This window comes from Passer domesticus, chromosome 19, assembly GCF_036417665.1.
Source record: "Passer domesticus isolate bPasDom1 chromosome 19, bPasDom1.hap1, whole genome shotgun sequence".
Classification (NCBI taxonomy): domain Eukaryota; kingdom Metazoa; phylum Chordata; class Aves; order Passeriformes; family Passeridae; genus Passer; species Passer domesticus.
The window spans coordinates 7,485,700-7,512,859 of record NC_087492.1 but is presented as its reverse complement, the minus strand read 5'-3'; the positions used below and the strand labels follow the sequence as shown (position 1 = coordinate 7,512,859).

The window sequence follows — 27,160 nt, the reverse complement described above, 5'->3', positions numbered from 1 at the left end:
ACAGGGTGACCCCAGTGCTGAGGGTGTCCTGAGCTCTGTCCATTGCAGGAGGAGAAGGAGGAAGGACCCAAACCACTTCTTGCTGGAGGGTCTGCTCTTTGAGCTTGGGAGGAAGTGCCACCATGCCCTGCAGTGTGGCACAGTCAGGAGAGTCAGGGTGGTGGTACTGAGGCAGGGAGAGGGACAGAGTGGGACAGTGGCATACAAGGGTTTTGGCATCAATTGTCACCTGCAGAATGAACTCAGCAACTTTGCAAAAAAAAAAAAAAAAAAAAAAGAGCAATTAAAAAGTCAAAGTATCCTGCAGCCCAGTCTCTCCATAATCCTGTTCCAATATCTGTTTATTCACTTGGCTGGGTCCTGGCTCCCAGGGCACAACACTGGGAGAAGGGCTGGCCCCAGGACACAGGGCCAGGCAGTTAATGTTTAATGGGCAGGGATTCCCGTGCTGACGTGGGCAGGATGGGGCTGCTGCCGGGCCCTGTGAGTGGCAGGTGGGTAAATATTCAATATTTGTGTCCGGGACACGCTCCTGTGCCAAACAGCCAGCTCAGCCATGGGGTAAACAGCCAGAAAACCCTATCAATAACCTGGGAAAACGTATTAATTGAGTGTGATTTCATTAAGCTGCCCATTAACAGGGTGAGTGTAGCTGCTGGGCTGCAGGGCGTGCTGCTGAGCGGGCCCTGCTCACTGTCTCACTGCTGGGACACTGAAGGGACTCTTGAAAGGCTTCAGGTCTGGTTTCAAACCCTCAGCTGGGTTTCAAGAGCTGTGTCGTGTCTCTGGGTCCCTCCCAGTGCTGGGGTCTCGTGGCCAGGGTGCTGTCTGAGCCAGGACACACCCAGTGGTCAGCAGGGGTGACTCTGTGTCCCCCAAAGCCTCCCAAAATGAGGGGCTTTGTGCTGGGGACTTCCTGGGGGCTTTGTGATCCTGTCCACCCAGGATGGCTGAGACTTTGGTGTTTTTGCTCTGTCCTCAAGTCCACCCAAGGTTACAATACCAAAGCCACAAACCCACTTAGTAAACCCGAGTAAACCTGTGGTTTGTGTCCCTGTATGGTCACCTGGGGGTCTCTGAGATCACCACCTCCCCCAGCCCAGGGCAGGCAGGAAGCAGGAGCAGCCTCCTCCCAACCTTTAAATAACCATGGAGCTGGGACCAGTGGGAGCCAGGCAGGAGGAGAAGGGACATAGAAGCATCACAGCTCTCTCTGCTCTCACATGTTTAAATCACTCTCCTAAAACTTGCAGCAACCTTTTATGTAGCCTACCTTAATTTTCCAGGAAGGTGGCATTTGAAAATCAGGACCCAAAGTGGAGAGGTGGGCTTGGGGGAGGGGAAAAGATGCTGGCACCCCATGTCTGGGATGAGGTGATTGGTGATATTTGGCTGTCTGAGAGGACTGCTGGTGCTTTGGGGAACAGGAGCAGAAAGGGGTTTATTTCCCACAAAGCTTGTAGCAGAGCCTGGATGTGCAAACTGCCATCCCTGGGGCAGTCTCCAGGGCACTGTGCCTTGGCTCAGCACTGTGGTCTGTCTAAACCTGTCACTAATTACTGGGGGACCTGGCTGGGGGTCCCCAGGGGCTGTGGGTGCCTTTTGGCTGGGTCTGCTTCCAGTGCAGGAGGAAAATCCTGCATGGGTTGGTTGATGGAATAGTGACTGATGGTTACAGCTCTTACAATTCCAGACAGCAATCCTGCCTTGTCTCCATGAGTAGTTCTTTTGAAGACACCACAGAAAATTCAGAGTGGTGCAGATAAATCCTTCACACCTGTCTGCCCTACAGCTGCTGCCATGTGCTGCTCCAGGGATGCTGCATCCACAAATGCCCTTTTCTCCCTAGAAATACCCACCAGCAGCATCCAGCTGTGGGATACAGCACCAGGCTGGGCAGGATCCACGGGGCAGGAGAGGAAGAGTGATGCTGGAGCCCTCTGGGAGAAGGGTGCCTTCTTTGTGAGCATGTAGTTACATTTTCCTTCCAGCCTCTCTGTTGCATTAAAACCCCAAATCACTGGCATGACTTTAAAAGGTTCAGGGCAGGGGGAAGCCCAGGGGTGCTGCTGGCTGTGTTCCCTTGGCTGGAGCTGCTGTTCTCTGTGCAATACAGAAAGTTGGGCAGCCCCTCTGTGAGCCTGACTTGTCAGCAGCCCCAGCTGAGCTGCAGCATTCCCACCTCCTTCTATTCCTCCTAATATTATTTCTATTATTTTTGTGATGGAAACTTTAGTTCTGCTCTTAACTGCTTAAGACACAGCTATTTCCTCTGGACTGTTTCCACTGCCCACAAACCTGCCCACTTCTCAGCCTGGAAATCTGACAAAACACCAACAGGCTGAGAGAGCTGGGCTGTTGAGCCTGGAGCAGAGAAGGCTCCAGGGAGACCCCAGAGCCCTGTGCAGTGCCTAAAGGGGCTCCAAGAGAGCTGGAGAGGGACTTGTGACAAGGGCCTGGAGCAACAGGACAAGGGGGAATAGTTTAAACTGAAGGGGGAGAGATTTAGATTAGATTTGAGGTAGGAATTCTTCCCTGTGAGGGTGGGGAGGCCTTGGCACAGGCTTCCCAGAGCAGCTGTGGCTGCCCCTGGATCCCTGGAAGTGCCCGAGGCCAGCTTGGATGGCGCTTGGAGGAACCTAGGATGGTGGAAGGTTTCCATGCCCATGGCAGGGGGTGGGATGAGATGAGCTTTAATGTCCCTTTCACCCCAAATCATTCTGTGATCCTCTGATCACACCAAAACCCTGCAAACACCTCTGCAGTGCCCTGGCTGCCCCCATGCTTGGCCAGTCACGCAAGCTGGGAGCAGCAGGAAATTTGATATAACCTCTGGTTGCTGTGGGTTATGTAGCACCTTTTTTAAAAAAGGCATGGAAAAAGAAAGAGCTTGGAATGTTGGGGTTTTTTTTTATTATTTCCCTTTTCCCTTTTTTAATAAGAAAGACACTATTGTGAAAGTAATAATTGTTTTGTAGCCATGGGCATTTGAAAACAAACAGGCCCATATCAGGCAAACCCATCAGTGGCTGGGGTGGGTGCTTTCAGCTTTTTAATAAATGAGTCTGGTTGGTGTTTCAGGAGTCCATTTTCTGAAGAGGACGGGAGATTTTGGCTCTCTGGAAGGCTGATGACGTTGGATGTCTCAAAAAAAGATGATGGGTGCTTAGCCTTGCAAGGTTCCTTACCTCAGGTTCTGGGTCTGTCATCTCTGGGGGGTTGTGACCAAGGGAAATAGGATTTGCTTTCTTTATTGAGTTTACACCCACTGCCAGAGGAGCCCAGTGCCTCCTGGGGACCTTCTGCAGAACTTTGGCTCATTATTTTCTTCAGAACCTTTCAGGGATGCTGTTGGGCCTCCCTGATGGGCCCTGGGAAAGGAGCCGAGGGCACTGATGCCTTGTGAAGGCTGACCTAGAACAGAGGCTGGACAGAGCTACAGAATAAAGCAGGGATTTATTAAAAGGATCTCCTCAATGGATCCACCTTGGGCAGCACAAGAGCCCAGCCAGGGCTGCACCCAGGATGGACCCAAATGGTCCCAAAATGCACGAGCGCTGCTGGGGTCTCTCACTTTGGTTAGTCTGGTCTATTAGTATATTAGAGTTAATTGTCCAGTTACAGCTTTAGCTCATGCAGTCCCATCCTGCTTGTTTTTCCCTCTTCAGCCCATGTTGTTTGTGCTCTTGGGCTGAGATTTGGATCATTTGTCCTTGGTCCCCAGCTAGAGCAGGAATTGTTTTGTCTCCCTGCTCTGTGCAGAGAGCTCACCATCCCCTGATATGAAGCTCAGACCCACACACTGAAGCAGCACAGAATGTGAAAAATATAAAAGCTGAAACCTGAGGCATCAGCATTAGCTCAGAATAGGGCTAATGGGTATCTGCAAATAGCTGGGAAGCCATGGTGAGGCTGTTTTGGGCTCACAATTACTCACACAGGAAATGTATGCTTTGAACCTGCTCCTTTGATCTGCCTGATCCTGTAAAATAGGGAGGTGAGAAAACCCACTGGGGTGTCTGGTGCTGGACATGCTGGGAGTGTGCTCCCCTGAACGTGCCCTTTTTGGCTTGGCTTGGCCCCAAGCTCATACCTGGGGACACCTCCTCTGAGGGGGAGGCTGACACCTGCCAGCGTGGCTGCACTGAGGAGGTGTCCTTGTATTATTAACAATAATTAATAATAATAGCAAGTTAACCTCTGTTTGTTGCCAGAGGAAACGTGGAAGGCAGAGAAGTGGGTGGTAACTGGAGCCGTTGCATCTCTGGTGCTGAGTGATGCCTGCTGATTCCTCCAGCATCTGTTGCTTCCCTCTCTTGGGGAGCAAATAACCAGAGGAAAATAAATAGAGAAAAAACAATTACTTTGAGACAGGTTGGAGTGGAACAGTTTTCCCTGCACCTGCTTTCTGGAGGCACTCAGCAAATTCATGGAGCTGAGGAGAGCAACACTTCCCTGCATCCAGATTAAATCCTGGCTTCTCCCTGCAGCCAGGGAAATGCATTTGCCAAACCAGTTTTATTTCTATTTATTTCTTTATTTATTTACTTATTTATTATGTTGCTTTTGGGCTTCAGTGTGGGTCATAAATAACAAGAAGCAGAAATGAGCATCTCTGAACTCTCTCCTTGGCTGGAGTCAGCCCTGCTCTTGTTCCCAGGGATGCTGCCCTCAGAGGTGGGCTGTGCTGGGAGGGGACAAGGTGGAACTGGGAGAGCTTGGGGAGAGGGGAATTTTAATTTTATTTCAGAGTTTGAGGTATTTGTCTCATTATAGCAGCAAAAGAAAAACTGGAATGATTTTGAAAGGCAAAAATCACTAAAAATAGAGTGTGGGGGACTTTTATGGCTCACTGGGGTTTTGTTACTGAGCTGTGATCCCAGTAAGGCACAAGGCTGGTGGCTGAGAGCTGGCTGGGAAGGGCTGGCAGGGGCAGCCACCCCTGCTCAAATCCTGCCCTGCAGAGGCTTTCCAGGGCAGGAGGGAAACCTTGAGCCTTCTCTGCTCCAAGAAAAACACAGGCACCTTCTTAGGAGCAGGCTCAGCATCTCTCATTTCCTAGGGAAAGAAAGAGCTGGAGAAGGTGAACATGACAAAAGCAGAGGAGAGCTGGAAGGATCTGGGGACAGCCAGGAGTAGTGGCTGGGCCTGAGCCTGGTGCCAGCAGGGCTAAAACTGGGACAGTACCAGCTGTGGGGTTTCCAGGCTGGGCACGAGGGTTGTACCAAGAATGTGCTGCCTAATGCTGTGTTTGCACCTCTCCTCCTGGCAGATGTTCATCATGGAGAGGGTGGAGGGCACCCAGTGCAGCCTGCACGAGTTCAGCATCACCGGCTCCACCTACGCCCCCGAGGGACAGATGTGAGTGAGGGTCCCCTCCCTTCCCAGGGCACAGGGAGGGCCTGGGCTGGCAGCAGAGCTGGGGGAACAGGGGAGGGTGGGGTTCATGGCCAGGGCTGGGGGTCCCCAGGAGCTGGGGAGAAAGGAGGGGTTTCCATGGTGGTTTGCAGGTCTGTCCATGGGGGTGCCCACTGGGCTTGCAGGTGCTGGGGGATGGACTGTACTGTGCTGTTCATGGGACCAGGGCAGCTGTGTCCCTGTCCCCCACATCTGGCTCCTGCCCCACTTGATTTGGGTGCTGCTCACCCTGGCTCTGCCTTCCCACTGCTCGGCAGAGGGGCTTCCACACACTTGCCTCTCCCTTGGTTAGCAATCCCAATAAAACAAGGCCACCTGTGAACCAGAGAAGGTGACAAATGTGGGAGTGGTGATGAATGAGGCTTTTTGCAGCAGAAGATGCCTCTCCATGTTTCTGGAGCCTGCACACTTTGGGTACTGACTGGTGACTGTTGCCCCTGCCCCGAGCAGGATGCAGAGCAGGCAGCTTGTCTGGGAGCCACCAGCAATGCTCAAGGGGACCTGCAAATGGCTCAAACCCCACAAGGAAAGTGTTCCCTGAGCCCTGTGCCCACAGCAGGGATGGCTCCCCTGGCTGGTGTGCCCAGGGCACGATCCTGCTGGTGGCAGGGTGTGTCTCAGGGCAGACATGGGCAGGGAGTGGAAGCTGGGGGCTTATCTCTGAAGTGTTATCACACACAGGGGGTTTTCTGCTGTTGTATTTGTTTATTCCTGTTCCTTTGGAAGGAGGTGGTGGCCCCCAGTGTGGCAAAGTCTGGGAAGAAGGCAGATGAGAAGCTCAGCTGGTGGTGGGAGCACTCTCTGCTCCCCTTTGCTTTGCTCAGTGATCCCAGACACATTTGTCAGCATGGTCCCTTCTGCTCATCCGTGGAGCAGCTGTAACTCATCTCAGCCACAGACTTAATTTCATGAATATTTATAGAGCCAATTTGATCCTTGGCTAGGAATCTCCATTAAAAACTGAGCCAAGTCATAAGCTGGTGTCAATCAGTGCATTTCAATTAAAATTGAGGAGGACCTGGGGGCTGCACTTGTGCCTGCCAGCCTCTGAAGCTCAGTGTCCCCTGGCCTCTGGGGGCTGCATTCAGGGCCACTCTGTTGGTCTGCAACAGTTTGTGTTGCTCCTGAGTTTTGCTTCAGCCCTGTTCCTGTATTGTGTATTAAGAGGGATGTGTGGCTTGCTGAGGTGTCACAGAGAGAACCCCCTTTCCCCAGGGCTGGTGGCACTGTAGGCTTGTTTGCTTTAACGTGGCCTTGACAGGGGGGTATTTCATGCAGGACCCTGGGTTTGCTCACACAGCACCCAGCCAGCAGCACCTTTGCTGAGGTTTTTCCCAGCACATGGGTCTGACCCTGCAGGGACTGCTAACGATGGGGCTGTAACCTCCCATCCCTTCCCAGCCATTTCCAGGGGATCCCATGCTGCAAAAGCCATGCTTGCTGTGTCTGCAGCTCCCTCCTCCACCCACTGTCCCTTCCTGTGAGCCAAGGGCCAGGCAGCCTCTCTGGGCAGGAGCAGTGGATCTCCCTTCCCACTCACAGCCCAGTGCAGCCTCCTCTCCCCCAGCAAACAGATTTTTCAGATTTTCTTGGCTGCTCTGTGTTTTCCGCTCCCGAGCTGTAACAAGGGCTCCAAAATGTTCTTTCCATTGGGAACCAGCAGTGGAATAAGCTGATCCTAGTAAATGCCTGACAAATTATTTTTCCAGCCAGCAGATGACCGGCTGGGTTTACACAGCTCTAACCTGCAGTTACCTCTGCTGGAACCAGGAGAATTTTTTATTTCCTTCAAAACCACTGCTACCATTCCTACCACCAGGCGAGGAGAAGCATCTGGCTTGCCTGGAGTGTTCAGGGCTGCTCCTTTCCGTAGCAAAGAGCTGCTATTTAGGAAGCAAAGATCACAGTTCAGCACTTGCTTGGAAGCAGTCACAGCAGTGCAGCTGCTAAAGCTCTCTGCTGCTCCTAAATGCTCCCCTGGGTTCCGTCTGGAGTGTGAAGCAACATCACAGGGAGGAGAAGACTTGCTGTTGGTTCCACAGCTCCTCTGGATTCAAAGCAAATGGAAATCCCTGCGGGGGTGGATGTTAACATGAATTTCTTTGCCCCTTTTCTGGTCCATCACCTTCACCATCAGCCTGTGAGCAGCCCCTGCTTGCTCCTTTAAACTTCTCTGCAGCCCCCCCTTATTCTGGGCCACTTCCAGAATTTATTTGCCTCCTGTGATATTTTATTTGCAATTTAGTGCTGCCCCATTTAATAAAGTACAAAATGTGAACCCAAGGATTTATTGCCAGCACTGGTGTTTTAACTGGTCTTTTGCTTCCACTTTTACAAGAGTGATATGTAGGCTAAAATTTTATTTTAAAGTCAAAACCAAGTTTTTAAATTAATACATATAAAAATTTTTTACCAAAAATTAACTCATAAAAATATAACAAAATCAAATAATATACTAATGTTAGTTAGTTTTAATTACTTCTTATAGTACAAATTTTCCTATAGAACAACAAAAACCAAATGTTTAAGTAACCTTAACCAAAGCAGCAAACTCAAATACAATATGTTTGTCTAATTTTGGTCTAAACCAAAAAAACCTTTCCCAGCCTATCTAATCAGGTATATCCCCCTGGAAGGGATGTTCAGGGTGAGCTAACAGAATGTGCAGTGTGAGCTGGGGTTGTTTTCTGCCCGCAGCCTGAAGGACGAGCAGCCGGTGCAGTGCGGGCAGTACGACGGGCTGGTGGAGCTGGCCACCATCTGTGCCCTCTGCAATGACTCCTCGCTGGACTACAATGAGGTGTGGGGGCACCAGGGCCACGGTGGGCAGGGGGGATGCTCTTGCTGTGCTTCAGGGCAAAGCCAGCAGAGTTTGTCCCTTGGGATCCTCTCCCCTGGCTTCGGCTCGTCCCCAGGGGATGCTCTGGTGTGGTGGGTGACAGCATCCCTGGGGACAGCAGCACCATGTAGAGGATGTGCTCTAAAGCTTCAGCTCTTTTTTTCTGCCCTCTAGTCCAAAAAAGTCTATGAGAAGGTGGGGGAAGCCACTGAAACAGCCCTGACGTGCCTGGTGGAGAAAATGAACGTCTTCAACACAGACCTCAGCAAACTGTCCAAGGTGGAGAGAGCCAACGCCTGCAACTCAGTGAGTGGGGAGAGGCCCCTGTGAGCATCAACCCCTGCAGCACTGAGGGATAGGAGGAAGAGGGGGGGTTGAGGATGTCTGATATTTGGGCAAATAAACACTTGCAGTGATCTAAGGGACTGATTTGGCACAAGGATGTGATTTCTGGGCTCCCGTGGTGAGCTGTTTTTGGAACAGTGGCCCTCGGGGGCTGATGCCAGGGCCTTGAGGACCAGCCTTCATGGAGCCTTGGAGCAGGTGATTCCTGAGGCTCCAGCTCAGTCCAGTCCCTGCTCAGGCAGGAGAGACCCTGTAAATGATAGCCCGAGCTCTGGCTGCAGATGAGGAAGTTTGGAGTTATCTTTAGGTGCCCAGTTTGCATTGAGCAGTCACCCTCCAGCATGAACCAAACCCTGTTCCCCAGAGCCTTGCCTGCCCCAGTGACATTTGCTTCTTGGGAAACATCTATTTTTGACATGAAAATGTCTTGTGCTGGCTATTCCCCTACTCCAGTGTCTCCCTGTCCTCCTGGGTGAAAACACACCTTATTTTGGGTCTGTATTTCCTCTGCTTTAGATCTTTCCTTGCTCAGAGAGCTCTCTGTTCTGGCATTTTTCCCTGGATAAATCTGTGCAGGGTGTAATAACTGTCCTGACTCCTTTCTGGTACAGAAAGCTTGTAGCTTTATCCCTGTGCCATCCTTCCTGGCTCCTGTGGCTCCTTTCTCCTGCCATCCCAGGGCTCAGCAGGGTTGTCAGCCAAGGCAGAGAGCAGCAGTGTCCCTGGCATGTCCTGCTCAGCCCAGTGCTGTTCCTGCAGGTGATCAAGCAGCTGATGAGGAAGGAGTGCACCCTGGAGTTCTCCCGGGACCGCAAGTCCATGTCCGTGTACTGCACTCCCACGGGGCCTGGCAACAACTCTGCTGGCAGCAGGATGTTTGTCAAGGTAGGGCTGAAGCACCTGCAGGTCCACCTCCCCTCACACCCAGCAGCACCTGGCTCTGGCTGCACAGGGCAGTGGTGATGCTCTGCAGCTCCTCTCACACTCTGGGGAATGTGAAAGGAACTGCAGAGCATTTCCTGCAGTTCTGGAGCTGCCTGGGGATCCAGGATCCAGCAGGTGGGCTGGTGGGGTCAGGGAGGAGGAGAGTCTTTGCCATATTGATTAGGGAACAAAGGGGGTGAGATGGTTTAGAGGGAGGAAAAGGTGCTGAGTGTGCTGGTGCTGGGGCAAGGGAGAGCTGCCCTTGTGCAGAATTTGGGCACTTGCCTTTATTAAAGGCTTGGACCCTCCAGATGCCAGTAAGGCCCAAAGGATGATGTCCAGTTTTCCACTGTAACCAGAAATAAAATAGTGTTTCATAGGGCATTTTCTTCCCAAGAGAAGAGATGTGGTGGAATTTCTCCCTGCTGACTCTGAGAAGATTTGGACATTGTTGTTCCCACTGGGAAATTATCTGGGTGGGTGAACTCTGCCCGCCAGGTCAGGCTGGGACCCTCTGAAGCCTCTGGATCTGTGACCTTGGGCGAGCTTTTTAAGATGTGCAATAGAAGGATTGCAAGTTTTATATCAAAGAGTAATGTCAGGGTCCTTTGTAAGGTCAGAAGGGCTGAGGTGAGGGGTGCTAAAGGACATGATTTCCTGAATTGCAGAGGCATCACAAGCATCCACTGAGTGTCCCACATTTTTTCCCTCACAGATTTGTAGCCCTCATCCCCTGCAGGTCGGAGCAGGGGTCTGTGGGGTGGGGTGGGGGTATTTCGGGAGGATGTGTAGGTTTTGCAGGAGTCAGATCCTGCTCTTGGTGGCCTGGGTGTGATCCCGTGTGCTCGGTCGGAGGCTGCCATCTAGTGCCCTGAGCCACAGGGCCAGGATGTGTGCTGGAATTTTGGGGACATTTCCTCTGCCTTTGCCCAGACTTGGCGCCTTCCCTCGCTCTGGCACTCCTGCCATCCTCCAGCTCCACTCCAGCCCCTGAGCCCCCTCTCCCCCGCAGGGTGCCCCGGAAAGCGTCATCGAGCGCTGCACCCACATCCGCGTGGGCACTGCCAAGGTCCCGCTGACCGCCCCAGTGAGGGACAAGATCCTGGGCAGGATCCGGGACTGGGGCATGGGCATGGACACGCTGCGCTGCCTGGCCCTGGCCACGCACGACGCGCCCATCCGCAGGGACGCCATGCAGCTGCACGACTCGGCCGCCTTCGTCCACTACGAGGTACGGCGCTGCAGCCCGGCCAGGGGCTGTCTGCCTTCTTCCCAGAGTCTCCCCACGTACCCCCAGCTGTCCCAGCAGTATTTCCCCTCTGGTTTCTCTGTGGGCAGTGTAATGGCTCATCTCTGCAGACCTCAGGGGGTGATCTGATGGATAACAAGCCGCGTCTCACTGAGCGTGTTTTCCTGTGGAGTGACTGCTGAGAGGGCCTTGGAGACCATTGGGAGGGAAGGGGAAGAGGGGAGCAAAGAATAAATGTGTGAGGAGGAGCAGAGGGATAGGAGCATCCCACTGGATTGGGGCTGTAGAGTGCATCCATGGGGCAGCTGGTAGGAAACCTCTTGGAAGTTTCTTCCCAGGGGAAATCCCTGTGAAGCCCGGGGTGGTTTCACAGCATGGGGGGAAGTGGGCGCATCCCAAGGGGTTAATGTTGGTCTGGGCTGTTCCTCCCACCCAGAACAACCTGACCTTTGTGGGCTGTGTGGGGATGCTGGACCCTCCCCGCAAAGAGGTGACCTCCTCCATCGAGATGTGCCGCAAGGCCGGCATCCGCGTCATCATGATCACTGGCGACAACAAGGGCACGGCAGTGGCCATCTGCCGCCGGATCGGCATCTTCTCTGAGACCGAGGACGTGTCTGGCAAGGCCTACACGGGCCGGGAGTTTGACGAGCTGCCCCCCGAGGCGCAGCGCCAGGCGTGCCGCGAGGCTCGCTGCTTCGCGCGCGTGGAGCCGGCGCACAAGTCCCGCATCGTCGAGTACCTCCAGTCCTTCAACGAGATCACGGCCATGGTGAGCCCTCAGGGACACCCTGCCCCCCTCTGTCCCCTCCTCCCCACCCTGCTCAATCCCTTGCATGCATAACCATGGCTTTGTGCAGACAGGTGATGGCGTCAATGACGCTCCGGCCCTGAAGAAGGCAGAGATCGGCATCGCCATGGGGTCGGGCACGGCTGTTGCCAAGTCAGCTGCTGAGATGGTGCTCTCTGACGACAACTTCTCCACCATTGTGTCGGCCGTGGAGGAGGGCAGAGCCATCTACAGCAACATGAAGCAGTTCATCCGCTATCTCATCTCCTCCAACGTCGGGGAGGTCGTTTGGTGAGAGCCACACCGGGCACCCTGCTGCACTGGGGGACACATCCCCTGGGACAGCTGACCTGCAGTCAGCAGCATGTAGTGCCCGAACTGGTGATCCCAGGCACCATGTCTCATTCCCCAAGGGCAGGGAGATTTTTTTTTTTTGTAGTTTTACAATCCTGCCACCCTGCAGGACCTGTTCTGTCAAAGTATTGCCTGTTTAAGCTTATGCAAGTGCCTGATCTGGGTGCAGATATTTGTGCACAGGCTGCTGTCACCCAGTCATGGCTATTCCTGCCCCTACCCATTCCTTGCAGTCCTCAGCAACATCAGCACAACTTTGGGATCACTTGGGCATGCTTTGCCCTTGCATTTCAGCATGGGTGTTTGTGCTGGGAATGGGAACCTTTGTGGCCTGGGGACATCAATAGTTGGGTTACAACTGCAAAGCAAATTTTAATAGCAATAGAAACAAATTTCATCTGCAAAATTCAGTGCTAGGCTTTAGGCTCCTTATCAGGGGCTGTGGGTTCGTCTGCAGGACTTGGGGTGAATATTCAGTCCGGGGCTTTGGATCAAGATGCTCTCTCCCCCTTGCATGACACAGAACCGTGGCTGCCCAGAGCTTGTCTAATTTCATATCTCTTTTTTGCCCCCTGCAGTATCTTCCTGACAGCCATCCTGGGCTTGCCCGAGGCGCTCATCCCTGTGCAGCTGCTGTGGGTGAACCTGGTGACAGACGGGCTGCCGGCCACCGCGCTGGGCTTCAACCCCCCGGACCTGGACATCATGGACAAGCAGCCCCGCAACCCCAAGGAGCCCCTCATCAGCGGCTGGCTCTTCTTCCGCTACCTGGCTGTTGGAGGTGGGTGCTGCCAGGGTGGGTGGGCACTCTTAGGCTGCCTGGGGTGTCCTGGGGTGCTGTTTCTCTGGGTGCTGGGGTAAGGTGTCTCTCTTGGCCGCAGTGTACGTGGGCCTGGCCACAGTGGGCGCGGCGACCTGGTGGTTCCTGTACGACGCCGAGGGACCGCAGGTCTCCTTCCACCAGCTGGTGAGTCAGGAGGGGAACAGGCTGACAGCTGGAGCAGATGGGTGAGGGTGTTGGGGTCTTTCAATTATCTTTCCTCTGTGTTGGTTGTAGCATTCCCAAATTCCTAGGGAGAGGACAGTAATTTAAAACAGAAGGAAATTTTCTCCCTCTGGATGTTTCCAGCCTTGCTTCTGCCAGCCACCAGCATAGCAGGGAAAATTTCAGAGTCAGAAGGATTCAGAGAAGCTGAAAGTAGCTTCTGTGCCTCATCCCATATTGGAAGGGATCTGTTCTCACATTACATTACTGTAGCTAAAGTGAAAACTGCAGGGCAGGGGGAAAGCAGGTGCTATCACATCCCAATGGCACGTGTAATGCAAGATGGGTTTCTGATGGAGACACCTGTGTTCTCAAACTCCTTCCTAACTGCACCTGAGAGCCTCAAAGGCGCTGTCCAGCCATATTCCTAGGGCCCAGCCCCAAGAGAAGCTGGTCACTGCAGGCAGTTTTTTGGTTGCTCTGACCCGTGGGATATTTAACAGCAACCCAGTTCATCGCGTGCCCCCCAACCAGTCGACTCTTCCTCCTCTCTCCTGCCTTTCCTGCTGCTCTGCCATGTATTTACCAGCAGTTTCCTGTGCTGACAGAGGAACTTCATGAGGTGCACTGAGGACAACCCCATCTTTGAAGGAATTGACTGTGAGATCTTCGAGTCGCGATACCCAACGACGATGGCTCTGTCTGTGCTGGTGACAATCGAAATGTGCAATGCTCTGAACAGGTGTGCTGGCCACAGGGTGCTCTCTTTGCTCTGTGTGTGACTGATTTTGTCTCTTTGAGTGTCTGTGGGTGGGCTGAGGGCTTTGCTTTGGCTCAGCAGAGCCGTTCAGAGCATCCTCACAGGGCTGCACTGGGTTTTCCATAAAGGAACTCCTCCAAGGCAGTGTGCGGTGGCTGAGAGCAGTGAAGGGAGGACTGGATCTGCATTCATTAGTGATTTGGTCATTAATGATTGACCCTAATCCATGCATTGCTGGTTGTATCCACATCCAGTTTACAGCAAAGCCTAAAGAAGAACAGCCTAGAAAAGAAAGGATATAGCACATGGCCTTGCATGTTAGAGGGAAATTAAATTCCCAGCATGGGCAGATGCAGGGAGGTTTCTGGGGCTAACGTTGTCCCCTCACTTTCACAGTGTCTCTGAGAACCAGTCGCTGCTGCGGATGCCACCGTGGCTCAACATCTGGCTGCTGGGGGCCATCATCATGTCCATGGCTCTGCACTTCCTCATCCTCTATGTCAAGCCCATGCCTGTGAGTGCCCTCTGTCACCTCCTCGTGCCCTCTGTGAACAAGGACATCCCTGGAGCAATCTTTGGGTTGGGAAACTTCTGGAATGGTTGTTCCCAGAAGGTGCCCTCAGGGCCAGGTCCCACAGCTTAACCCAGCATGGAAAACAGGAGTCATTCTGCCCCATGAGCCAGGAGTGTGAAGCTCTCCCTATGGGCAATGCAAAGGCTCTAGATATCTCCAGAAGGTGTTTCAACCCTTTAGGAGTTGTCTCCTTCCTTTGCAAGGCTGGGATTCCTTGGTTGATGCCCAAAGGTGCTTAAGGTTAAGTATGCTTCTGTACCCAGGAGGTTGCATTGTCCCTTGTCACCTGCTAAGCACCTGTGACCACATAAACACACAGTTCTACCTCGTGCCTCACTTTCCCCATCTGCAGGAGAGGTCAGGACTATAATTTTTTACTCATCTTGGCCAAGACCCACCTTGGATCATGACAGACTTTGAAGAAACCCTCCTGTATGGGCTGTCTGGATCCTCCCTCTTTATACCTGTGATGACCCTTTCTCAACCTTTGCCATACAACAATGTGATCCTTAAAACAACAAAATATCCCACCTGCCTCCCTGGTGACATGTCCAATCCTTTCCACCCTGCAGCTCATCTTCCAGGTGACGCCCCTGAGCTGGCCGCAGTGGGTGGTTGTGATGAAGATCTCCCTGCCTGTGATCCTGCTGGATGAAGGACTCAAGTACCTTTCCCGCAACCACCTGGATGGTGAGCATGGTCTGCACCCCCCTGGCTTAGGGTGGCACTTTGCTTGGGGTTCCTGGTGGCTTTGTGACCCCTCACTCACCTCCTCTGCTCCTGAGATGTCTGCACCTGCATGTTCACCCACCTTTGCTGTCCAAAGGGGCTTCTCCTGCTCCCTTCCTTCCTGGTGCCACGCCTGGCAGAGCAGTTGGTAATTACATCTGCTTGAAATGCTCCCTTGGGAGCTGGAGCATTAGATAAATCTGCCACAGGTTATTAATTCAGTTTCTCTTGAACCTTCACAAACTGGATCCTTTTGCTTATGAAGCAAAACAAATCAAACACTGATTTGGAACAGGAGCCCTTTCTTTTTTCCTCTCAGATTTCCACCCCTCTCTGTCCATCCTTATTTTGTGTTGGCAGCCTCTGTGCTAAGATCCATTGATCATTGATCCATCCTTATAAACTGGTTTTAAGGGAGCTGCCCTTGTCAGCCCCTCTCAGGATGCAGCCCTTGGCAGAACCAGAGGAGAAGCAGCTCCTGTGACACTGGAGCAGCAGTTCCCGTGTGCTCCTGGGCTCCATGCTGTAAATCACAGCATGTCTTTGGGCAGCTCTCCAAAGAGATGATATCATCTTTCCTTTCATTTCTTGCAAAAGATGTTGCTGTGGGGGATATCTCAGCGCTGAGTTAAGCCCACGGGTTTCCCAGCAGTGGCTGCAGGCCCAGTGCTGAGCCTGCCACAGGGGTGGCTCCTCTCCAGAAAACAGGATTTATTTATTCATTTTTTTGGGGTGAGCTTGTCCTGACAGTGATAGCAGGGAGAAGGGCAGGAAAGGTACTGTCCTTGCTCAGGGAAGCTCTGGGGGTAGATGAGCAATCCGAGTGTGAAGACTGGATTTCCTTCCACACCATCACCTTGCTCAAACCATCTTTTCACCCCTTAGGCAACCTGTGTCATAGCAAACGCCTCTTTTTCCCTTCATCCTGTAATAATGATGCAGAAAATCTGTGCAAAGCCACTCTTGCCTTTCCAGGCTGAAGGCAGGTCTGGCCAGCCCTGTCAAGGAGGGCTCTGGGGCATTGTAACAGCTGTGTTTGTTTTCTCATGGAGCAGAGCATTGCAAGTACCTGGAAATATGGGATGGGAAAGTATTGCAGGCAGGAAATGGTCACAAACAGATCTCCCTCCCCATCAGTGTGTCCTGGTGTGCAGGTGGTGCTCATGTCAGCCTGAGCTGATGTTCTTCTTGTGTTGAGCTGATGCAGAAACTCAGCAGTTGCTCAGAGAAACAGAGGTGCAGGGCTCCTGTGTTTACAAACCAGACAGAAATTGTTTCTAGACTGTTTTTATTGAATTGTTTCATCTCTCATCAGACACCCAGGTCTGTTTTATCCCACAATTATGAGCCTGTAGCAACAATTCTACAGTGTGGCACTGGGCTGGAGTGTAGGAGAGCTGGTTAATGTTGCACCCCATGCATGCCCTTGGTCTTCATAATCTGTAGTCTGAGGCTGAGTCTGTCTTTCTCCCACACTTTGTATTTCTCTGTAAAATCTCAGCACTGTTGAAGGAAGGGCTTTTCTTTGGCTCTGCCTGCACAGCTCCAAGCACAATGAGGTTTCTAGTAGGCACACGATCATCTCAAGTGCCATCACAGCAGCACAGCAGCTCAGTTTCCTCCTCCCATGGCACACTCCCAAAGTTTAAGGTCCTCTGAGCTTCCCTCATCCCCACAGTGTTGCTGATGCTCACAGGTTGCTCTGTCTCATGGATCCAGAGTTTCCCATGCAGCTCTTCTATCACAGCTGTGTGGCAAAATCACCACACTTAAATCATCAGACTTGAAAGAAGTAATGGAAACTCTTCATCTTCCTGATTTCTCTAGACTTTGAAAAGCAATGTGTGGTCTTGTGATTTTTTTTTTTTTACCAGGCATTCTCAGGACAGTAAGACCCAAGTGGAGCAGGGAGCACCAGTTGAATACCTGCAAGACTCCAGAGCAAGGGTTGGCTTCCTTACCTGTCTCATCCCTGAATGCTGCACCCCTGTGTTTCCTGCAGAGTCTTGCTTGTGTGTGGTGGGGACCTGCTTGGAATATGAACATGGCTTAGATATAGAAAAGAGATACAATAATAGAGCCAAGAGACTTTACCCAGACAGGATCTCCTTTCCCACAGTGGTCTTGGTGTTTTGCTTCAAAACAAGGCCTAGCAAGCCTGTGAAGTAGCTGTTTGATGGCAGTTTTGGCCAGGAGCCAGGCTAGCACTTGGTCTCTGCAAGACAGTGCTTGGGAATGGTCTCCAGCATGGGACCTTCCAAGGGTGTTCAGCTGAGGAATGCAAATGTATAGCTGTGAGTTCTGCTGATTCAGGAATAGCATGTAAAAGTTTCTCCTTTGATGAGATTTAGATAAGTTGTGTTTCCTTTACTCTGGATTTTCCCTGTCCTTGAAGTGGCAGAAAGCTGAGACTCTTCAGTTCTCACTGTGGTCCCAGTGCTTTACATTCCTCTCCCCATCACTCTGTTCACATCCAGCCTTTAATCTCACATCCTTTGCATATCTGGCTGCATTCATTCCTCTCTGGCCCCTCTGAGGTTTCTGCTGTCTCAGTTTTGGGAGGTGATGTGAATGTGAGAGAATGTGCATGGCTGAGGTTGGCTTTGTGTGAGCTGCAGATGTTCTGGTCAGGAGCATGGAGATCTTCTCAGGGGTCTGTCACACACTCAGGCTCACAAGGGCTCACCACCCTCAGGGATCTCTTGCTGTAGGATCTTTAATACTTTCCATGCTCTATGCATTCAAGTGTTCTCTCAGAATCCTGTGGCATGCAGGAGGAAGGTTTCCAGGCATCTGTGCCAAGGCCTTGCAGAAGTCTCTTTGTGTCTTTTCTAAGTGGTTCTCAAGAAGCACCAAATATAGGGAGGACACTGAGATAACCCCAGTGCTCATGTTCCTCTGTGCACCATCAGCCCACTGCTGGGCCACCCTGCTCCCCTCCTGCACTGTCCCTGCTCCTCCTCATGTCCAATATCTCAGAGTAAACCCCTCACAGGTGTTGGAGTTGCTGCTGTGGTTGTTCTCAGCACGTTCAGCAGCAGGCCCTGTCTGGGTGCTGGGCATCACCACTTCTCACCTGTGCTGTGGTAAAAGCAAGGGCAAAATCACAAAGCAGGTGTTTTCTGCAACACAGCTCCATGCCTGCCCTGACAGCAGCAGGGCCACTGAAAATCAGGAGTTTGGATGCACAGGAATTGACTTGGTGTCTTTTGTGGCAGATTAGCATTTAGGCAGCTGCTTGTCCTTGTGCCCAGTGAGGACAGCAGCCCCCAGGGTCATTTTGCAGGAGGTGCAAGATGGTGGCCACCCCACCCTGTTCCTGTTCCCTCTGCCATGGGCAGCACAGTGCCCTGCAGTCTCCTGCCACTGCAGCTGATGTGCAGGTGAGGTTGCTGCCTTGGATGAACATCTCCACCACTGAAGGAGCTTTGGGCACTTCTCTGCAAAGCTGGCATCAGCTTTAGGCTTCAGCATCCTCCCAGAGGAGAGTGGCTGGCAGAGGTGGCAGTGCAGTGACAAGTGCATCACTGCCAGGGGCAGATGCAGCTCTGCATCTGAGACAGCCCAAAATTTGCAGGGACAAAAATCTCCATGTCCCAACACAAAAAAAACTGCTAGCATACAGCAAAAAGGAGCTGTTCACCCTCATTTTCCCCCAAGCACCTGCATCTGGGCACGAGGGAACCTCCTGAAAGTCCCCCAGGAGCACAGGAGCTGCTGCAGCTGCCCGTGTTCCCTGCAGGGGAGGCAGGCATCCCTCTCCCTGGCACGGCAGAGCAGGGAGCGAGCGCCTGCCCTTGTAGGGTAATCTGTGCCTGGAGCTACCTTGGCTGGGTGCTGGCAGAGGAATGTGTCCCCGTGGGCCAAGTATTCCCTTGAGCTGTGGGATGCTCTGCAGGAGAGCAGTGCTGCACCTTCCAGGGCTGGAATCTCCACATGGGATTTTACAGCTCTGCTGCCTTGCTTTTTGTTTTTATTTCCCCCCCTCTCCTGTTTTTCATACGTGTCTGTGTGTCGTGCTTTAGAAATAGAAGAGCAGAGGGAAGCTGCCAGTGTTGCTGCCTTGGTATTGCAAAGAGAAGGAGGAACAATTTCCCTTTTGGTTTTCTCCTGGGGTTCAGGCTCTTGGCTGAAGCTCAGGGTGCCCTGCTGAGATGGGGGAGATGTGCAGTGTTCAGAGCCACAAGGGCTGCAGCATTGCCCTTGGTGAAGGAGGTGAGCTGGGCTGGCAGTGGGACCCTGCATCCCTCCAGCAGCACCTTTTACAGGAGCCTGTTGAGGAAAGTCAAAAGCAGTAAGGAAAAACCTTCCCAAAAGCCTTGGCTCTCTGTGGGAAGCAGACCTTGGAGGAGCTGAGCTCACATTGTTCAGTTGCTGGCTTGCGAGTGCTGAAGGGCTGTGACACCCCTGGTGTGAGGCAGCATCCAGAGGGACTGTGACCATCCCATCATCCCTGCAAACAGGTCCTTCATCCCCCCTGCTCCTGCCACCTGTGTGAGGGAAGGACAGATGGACACTGACAGGCAGGGACCTGCATATGTGGGAGCTGGACCCTTGGCTGGTAGAAACACCTGACTCACTCCGTGAGTGTCACTTTAGAGACCTGAGAACAACTTTTTGAAGAGCATCCACTGTGGTTAAACACTGCAGCCATGTCCCCTTCCTGTCCCTGCCTGCCACATGCCATGGCACCTTCCTCCCTCTTTGCACAGCCATGGGGTGATGTGCTTAGGGGAAATGCCATGGTTGGCAAATTACCACTGGTGTGCCAGCCAGTGGGGACTGTTCAGCTGCTGGAGGAGAGGGAAGAGAGGCTGCTGCAGGGGGGAGGAGATTAATTTTGATTATTGCAATGATATTAGTACAGTGCAGTTGCCAGCATCCCTGCCTTACACCAGAGCCTGCAGTGTCATCCAGAGGGATGCTGCCATCACAGCAAACCATTTCATCCCAGGACACAAGGGCTGGGCTTTGCAGCCAGCACTGGAAAAAAATGTTGGCAGAAGTTGCAAAAAAGCCTTTTCCCTCTGTCTTGCCTGTTATTTATTAATTCCCCTGAAAGCTGTCGGCACCAGGGCTGGCAGCAGGCACAGAGCCCCACGGGTAACCCCGGGCAGGACCCTTATTTATCAAGAGCACAGGAACAGCAGTCCCCAGTGAGATGTATTTCGTGATGTGTGCAGTGATGAAAGATAGAGAAGTACAGTCAAAAGATTCATGATAAGGGATTTTTCCAACTCTCCTTAGCAAATGCTGCTTCTGGGTGTTTTTTTTTTTTTTAAGGAAAAAGATGTGTTCTGGGTAAACCAAGCTACCCCAGGCTGGAGGGCAGCTGCTGCCTCAGGGATCAGGGACACTCCTGTCAACTGCTTGAAAATTGGGGATCTAGTTGCTGTAAGTCAAGTTCTAGCAGAGATTTTGAGGCTGCTCACATGGAGTTCAAGCTGGATACCATCACTTTCCTACAGGCCATGTGTTGCCTGTTACCTTCCCTGTCCAATCCCATCCGTCTGGAGGGAGGGAGAAGGTGGGAGGGCAGCCCTGGGACAGTGGCTGTGATGAGAAGGTTGGTCCTTGCTCCTTGTTTTGCACGTATTTATGGGTGTAGGTACATGGGTAGTGTGTGTAGGTGGTGTGAGCCCATGGAGCAGTGTCCGTGTCTCTGGCTGCAGCAGGGCTGGGCTCTGGGGTGGTGGGAGGATGCAGTGAGCTTCCTCCTCTCTGAGCCCCTGCTTTTCCCTCCATAATGCCTCATTAGAGCAGTAAGGAGGGATCCTGCCTACTCACCTTCCCTCATGGCTCCACCTCAGGTTGGATATTAGGAAAAAGCTTTTCACAGAAAGGATGATAAAGCTCTGGAATAGCCTGCAGGGAGATGGTGGAGTTACCATCCCTGGATGTGTTTAAAAAGCCTGGATGTGGCACTGGGTGCCAGCGTTTAGTTGAGGTGTTGGGGCTGGGTTGGACTCAATGATCTTGAAGGTCTCTTCTAACCCAGTGATTCTGTGAATTCTGTGAATTCTGTGCACTCATCCCTCTGCCTGACTCTTGCAGAGACCTTCCTCACCCAGGCACCAGCATCCTCCTCCTCCTCGTCACGCAGCCTGAGCTGCCACAGCTGCAGTCAGGCCAGCTGTGTGCAGACATCATCCCAAGTTCCTTCTGGGATCAGCCCAGGAGCAACCACTCTTGGTAACAAAAACCACAGAGCTGGTTTGCTTTTGAACCCTCACCAATACCAATATTTATCTTTTTTGCCCTTCATTTCAGGAGAAGAGGACAAGAAATGAACGACACGAGGGCGACTCCGAACTAGAGGATCCCTAACTTGTAACTGGGACTGAAGTCTTGCATGCGTGACCATCGCTAGAGCCAGCAGGACATGCATGTGTCCGACTATCAGACAAATGCGGGTGAATCGTCGAAAAGAAAAAATCCTGATTTTCGTTCTGTTCTGTAGCTTTCTTTTTCCTGTACATATGAGTGCAATTACTGGACAGCTGGCGTAGAGTTTGGGGATGGAGCTGTGTGGATCTGAATCATTGTAATGTGGTTCCTTGGGATTTGTTCTTGCCAAATTTGAGACCCTCTTTGCAATTTTCACCCTGAGTGAGCACAGGCAAGGTGGCCTTCATGAGAAATTAAGGCAGGAAGTCTGGATTTGAGGCCACATCCCCCAGTGGGATGGGATGCACAAGGCAGCTTCAGGGGCTGGGAAGGGCTTGGCAGTGAGTGAGGGCAGGGAGAGAGGAGAGGGAGCTGTGTGTTGGGATTGTTGAGCCTTGATGATGTCCACAGTGTTGCTGCTGCTGTGCTCTGCTCCAGTGGCTGCAGCAGCTGGCCATAGCTTCAGAGTGTGTCCAACACTGGTGTGAATCTCTTGGAGGTGTGTTTGTACCTCGAGGTCAGGTGCATGTGGTGGAAGGCAAAGTTCTCCCTGTTTATCACGCTGTCCTGTTTGATCCCTGCATTATGGAAAGCCCAGCACCTTCTCAGGCTCATCCAGCACCAAAGCACGATGAAGTCCTGTCTGTTCTCCATCTGGCATCTTGCTAAATCCCATCTGCACTATATAAGGCAGTCCTTCTCCTTATAGGGGCAGCCACGTAAAGAAAAGCAAGGGGATGCCTACCTTGCATTCCTCATGTCCACCACTCCTTCCTGGTCACACTTTCTTTCCTCAGTGAATTTTTAACTATTTCTCTAGCAGTAGTAGAGCTTAAGTGTTCAGGAGCACATCCATGACTTCATGTGCTCTGCTGTGGAGAAATCACTGACTTGCACAGGGCATCCCTGCCAAGGGATCACGATGGGAATGAATGTATGCTTGTACATAATGTAGTCTTTCTCCATGAGTGGTGTTTGTTGTGGCATCCCTTTTTGTAAGGCACCAACTTTATCTTGCCCTCTGGGGATTTTTTCCACAGCAGGAGTGAGACAGTCTTCAGTGAGGATTTGTAGATCAGGAGTGGATTTTGGGATCCATTGAATTGATTCTTTTCCATTGAGCTGCATCAGCTGAGAAGCTGATACTGGGTGATCTCTTCTCCAGCTCTCCAAATCCTCCCTCCTGTTTTCCTCACAGTCCCCTAGGATCCATCCTGATGATATTTAGTTAGCCAGAGCCTGTATCTTTCCTTTCTCTTACATTCCAGCAACAGCACTAGAGCCAGGGTCTGGGATAGCATTTGCTCCTCTGCTGTTGGGTTTCTTCTTCTACTTTTTGTCTCTTAAAAGCTTCCATGTTTTTCTGTATCATCTGGGCAAGAGCATCTCTCCTTCCATACAGTAGGTGCCAAATATCATCCCTCCTTTCTTTTCTCCATCACCAGCATTGAAGATGAGCAGAGCCCCCAGACCAATGGGAATGTACAGAATTGTTATACTACTGAGCTGATTTATTGTACAGAAAACCTTGCATGAAATGTTGTTACTGTATTTAATATATAATGTATTCAAGGAATTTTAATATGGAGCTCTTTAAAAAGATCTTTATAGATACTCTGTGGTTAGAAGATTGTTGCTGATTTTTTAAAATCTTATTATACTTTGTCTTGAAGAAGTTTTATTTTTCAATTGTGTTCTGTCAAAATGATTTAATCAGTTGATCCCACGGGATAACCAATTCCTCTTCAAAGATTTTCACCATGGATGAGACCCACCCTGGTGTAGAGGACCAGGACATGACCCAGGTACTGTATAAGCCTTCAAAATAAGGCTTCAGTAAGACTAATGCTGTAGACATGTGATTTGCCCTTCCTCAGAAGGGTGGATTTCACCTTATTTTAGCACAGGTCACAGAACTAAAGAATTGTTTAAGTTGGGAAAGACATCCAAGATGATTGAGTCCATCTCCATCGCTCTGTGCAGAAAAGCAGCCAGTGGGAATTTAGTCCAGCTCCAGCTCAGTGTCATCACAGGAGAGAGCTTCTTTGTTTCTCTGAGGCTAACAACCACTTAAGGAGAAGCTGGGCTGGATTCAGAGGCTGGGCTGGATTCAGAGCATCCCAGCCCTGTTTGGAGGGTCCAGCAGGGCCTGCAGCTGCCCAGTGACATCTCCCTGGTCTCTTGTGCCTACAGGAACCTGCTTGGTCCATCCACCACCTGAGTTACACTGCTTTCCCTGGACTTAATGTCTGGTGAAGGATTATGAATTGAACCCAAATGTGTGTGGTGTGGAGAAGTTTCTTGTGTAAAAGCCCAGGCAGTGTCAGTCTGTTCATGCAGTCATTGGGTCACAATTGTGAGTCACCAAAGCCTGAGCCACCGTGGGCAAGAAACCAGAGCTGTGTCCCAGTTTGTTCTTTCCAGCAGCAGCAAGTTGGATTTTATTTCTATTGTGAGCCCTCAGATCTATCTAGAAAATACCCAGGTAATCTGCACTAGAGCTGCCTGGGGCAGGTGGCCTCCTTGCCAGGAGGGACCATTTTGACACTTCCCCATTTCCCCTTCTGAATGGTTGACCACATCTCTTGTCTCTCCCCCATCCTTTAATTACTTGGAGTACAGGTTTCACTCCATACTTCTGATTGCAGAGCCTTATACTTCAAACATCTTAATTAAGTAGAAAAATATCCATAGGTGTAAGTATTTTTTCCTTTATTCTTCAGTGAAAGGTCAGGATAAATCACAGAGTACTTATTTATTGCATGTGTGCCAGCAGCAGCATGCTGGCAGCTTTTACAGGCTGGAACATGTTCTTGTGTAAACTTGGAGATCCCAGAGCCAAGGCCATCACTTTGGGATAGGCTCTTGTGTCTTACCAAGGCATCTGACTGTGCAATACAAGGGAGATGGACACTGGGTGGCTGTTTTGCCCTAAAGCTTTTTTTTTAAAAGCAGCTTAGGGGAAAACCTCTGGGATTCTTGCTTTTCTTGGCAACAGAGGTTAGAAATTATTTCCTTTTTAGTTTTATTTTGATGGTGCTGCCTGGCATATTCTAAGTCTATAAATAAAACTCAGGTCTTTCCAGCAAGACCTTTAGCATTGGTGGGCTGCTGTGACAGATCCTCCACAAGATGCAGGGTGTAGGACGTGCTGGATGGCAGCATGGGATTATGATTATCCATGAGCACTTTATACTCCTTCCTCAGGGGCCAAGCACCGTGCTGGGGTACAGCCAAGGTGGGAGGGAAAGGTCCTGTGTTCCTGGGGCAAGCACCAGGGGGATCAGCTGTGGTGGAAAGTCTTTTGTGCTGTTCTGGGGTATTGTGTCATTGCTGGATGAGCTCTTCCCCCTGTGCTGTGTGATCCCATGGGGATCCCACGCTGGAAAAGGAAAAAGAGCAAAGTGCAGTATCCTGTATTTCATTTGTGTCGTGTGGCCCAGGTGTGGATGAGGTCTGTGTTTGTGTGTTTGGGGTTTTGGCACTGTGAGCATTCTGTGTGTGTGTTTCTGGTGATGCTCTGCTCAGCCAAGGCTGGATGGCAGCACCAGGCACTGGGGAGGAGGGACAGGCTCTGAGGAGGGGCTGAGGGACTTCATTCCTGTAGGAGCATCAGATCTGGGGTTGCGTTGGAGTTTCTGCTCATGGTGTGGATGGCAGAAGGAGGAGCAAGAGGAAAACTCAGCATTAAGTTTTGGTCCTTCTTTTGTACATCAGGTTGATAATACTGCTTTCCAGTCAGGGTCCTGCTCCACCAAAACTCATCAAATAATGATTTGAGCTGTTCAGGGGCCCTGGCTGGGAGATGTTCATGAGGTCCAGTGACCTTGGCATTAGATCACTCTGAAACACAAACACACCCAAGTCCCCACTACCAACTCCTGAGACTTACTGTGATTTTTGGACCATACCTGGCATGGCCATCACCTTGTGTAAATGATGCCAGAGATTCAGTTCCCATCTGGGCTCTTTTTCACCCACTTCTGCAGTGGCATTTTCTGTCAGGGGAGACAGCCTGGCAGTACTGACCAAGGAGAGGGCTTTAACCCATGCAGATCTTGTGTGGCACAGTTGGAGTTAGGATTTGCAGGGCTGCTGTGAGGAGACACAGGGTAAACTGTGCTCCCTGGACCTGTTCTTGTGGTGCCATTCAGCTTTTGGTGTGAGTGGGGCATTAAATGAGCCAAAATCTGTGTGTGCCTGGAGTGATGGGCACTTGGGACCAAGAGGAGGGCAAGCCCTGAACTGCCAGCAGGTGCCCTCAGTGGCTTCAGTCTGGGAATATGCTGATTTTTTTATATGAGATGCCTGAACAGCCAAATGTAGAAATCTCTGAGATTGTGCTTCATAGTAAAAGGTAAATTGTTATATCTTGGGGGGTGGGAGGGTGTTATCTGAGGGATAGAACTGAAAGAAATGAGGTTTCCTATTTTATTATATGAGAGATATTTTTCCACTAAATTGCTGCTTCCTAAACCGTGTCCTTTGTCTGACTGTAAATAGCCAGGTGTGCCGGGAAGACGTGGGAAGGCTCCTTGTGGTCACATCCATACAATCCACTCTGTTCACACAATATTGGGCTGATTTGTTTTATACTTAGAAAATTACAGAAATAAAAGCAATTTTACTGGATGACTGGGAGTTTTTGTGTCTATTTCATTGTTGTTGTTTTACCTTTTTTTTTTGGGTTTTTTTTTTTGCTTTTCTTGTCCCATTTGTGGCTGATTTGGGGGACATTTGGGAGCCCATGGAGCCATACGGGAGTGCCTGAGGGCATTCTTCAGCCCTAAAAGGAGTTGTGCTCACCAGATCAGGATTTCTTGTGGGTTTTCAGAGGAGCCAAACTAGAAATGGAGCTGAGCTTGTGCCTGGCATGGGATGACAAAGGCAAAATGAGCGGAGTGGCATAATACGACTGTTGGGAATTTTTAAAATTCACTCTTGGGGCATGAGAATACAAATAACAGTGCTAATTTTGACTGTATCCAGAATAGTCATCACCTTATCTCCCCCAGCTGGGAGGGGAGGTTTAAATAAGCCCTGCAATAACCTCTGCAAGAGCTAATTGTGAAATAAATAATAATTCAATAACTTGGCCTCCTCTGGGGGGATGGCATAGGGCTTGGGGCCATGCATTTCCATCTCTGCATCACCAGAGCTCTGCCCATGGTGATGTTTGAAGCAGAAAGTCCTGATCCAGCTGCAGGTCCTGTTTTGGAGCAAATCTGTGTTCATGGCAAGATCTACCTTTGGTGCTTTTTCACTGGGATGTGTCCCCATGTATTCCTTCCCAATGTGTGAGCAGGACAAAGGTGGTGCACAAGGTGAGCCAAAAGCTTTGTAACCCACAGGGGGTTACAAAGAATGTCATGGGATGCCCTGGAACATTCTGGTTTTGGGAAAGGGCCATTGCTTGGCCTCCTCTTTGCTGGTGCAGACTGATGTCAGAGCAAGAGGAGCACCACGGCCATGGCTGGAGGTGACCCTCAAGCCAGTCCCCAATACCAAAAATGTTGTCTCAGGACACAGCAGTGAAGGCAAAACCACTCCAAATTCTCCACCTGATGTTGTGTCAGTCCCTGGACCCCTGGGTATCATTACCTGGGGCTGTGCTTGTCTTTTGAAGGCATGATTCAGAAAACAACAACACCCTACCAACAAAAATCCCAAGGGCCCCTGTATCCCATGGCACAGATCCAGCCTCCACACTGGATGTGCATCCACATTTCTGGAGGCCACAGTGGCCACAGGGCCACTGACACCTTTTGGTACCCCCAGCACCTCAGGTTCATGTTTGCTTTGGCGT

The 27,160-nt window shown here is 51.2% G+C and overlaps 1 protein-coding gene across 1 annotated transcript in view; it reads left to right on the top strand.

Annotated features, from left to right (window-relative positions):
• Positions 1-25,986, top strand: part of ATP2A3 (ATPase sarcoplasmic/endoplasmic reticulum Ca2+ transporting 3) — a 55,851-nt gene extending 29,865 nt beyond the window's left edge. The window contains exons 9-21 of the mRNA XM_064395021.1: positions 5,273-5,361; positions 8,116-8,218; positions 8,432-8,563; positions 9,362-9,487; positions 10,539-10,757; positions 11,212-11,547; positions 11,636-11,856; positions 12,498-12,700; positions 12,801-12,886; positions 13,513-13,646; positions 14,061-14,178; positions 14,811-14,928; positions 21,238-25,986. Of these exons, the coding sequence (XP_064251091.1) occupies positions 5,273-5,361; positions 8,116-8,218; positions 8,432-8,563; positions 9,362-9,487; positions 10,539-10,757; positions 11,212-11,547; positions 11,636-11,856; positions 12,498-12,700; positions 12,801-12,886; positions 13,513-13,646; positions 14,061-14,178; positions 14,811-14,928; positions 21,238-21,257 (1,905 nt within the window). The 3' untranslated portion in view covers positions 21,258-25,986. The remainder of the gene's footprint in view (positions 1-5,272; positions 5,362-8,115; positions 8,219-8,431; positions 8,564-9,361; positions 9,488-10,538; positions 10,758-11,211; positions 11,548-11,635; positions 11,857-12,497; positions 12,701-12,800; positions 12,887-13,512; positions 13,647-14,060; positions 14,179-14,810; positions 14,929-21,237) is intronic.
• The last annotated feature ends 1,174 nt before the right edge of the window (positions 25,987-27,160 follow it).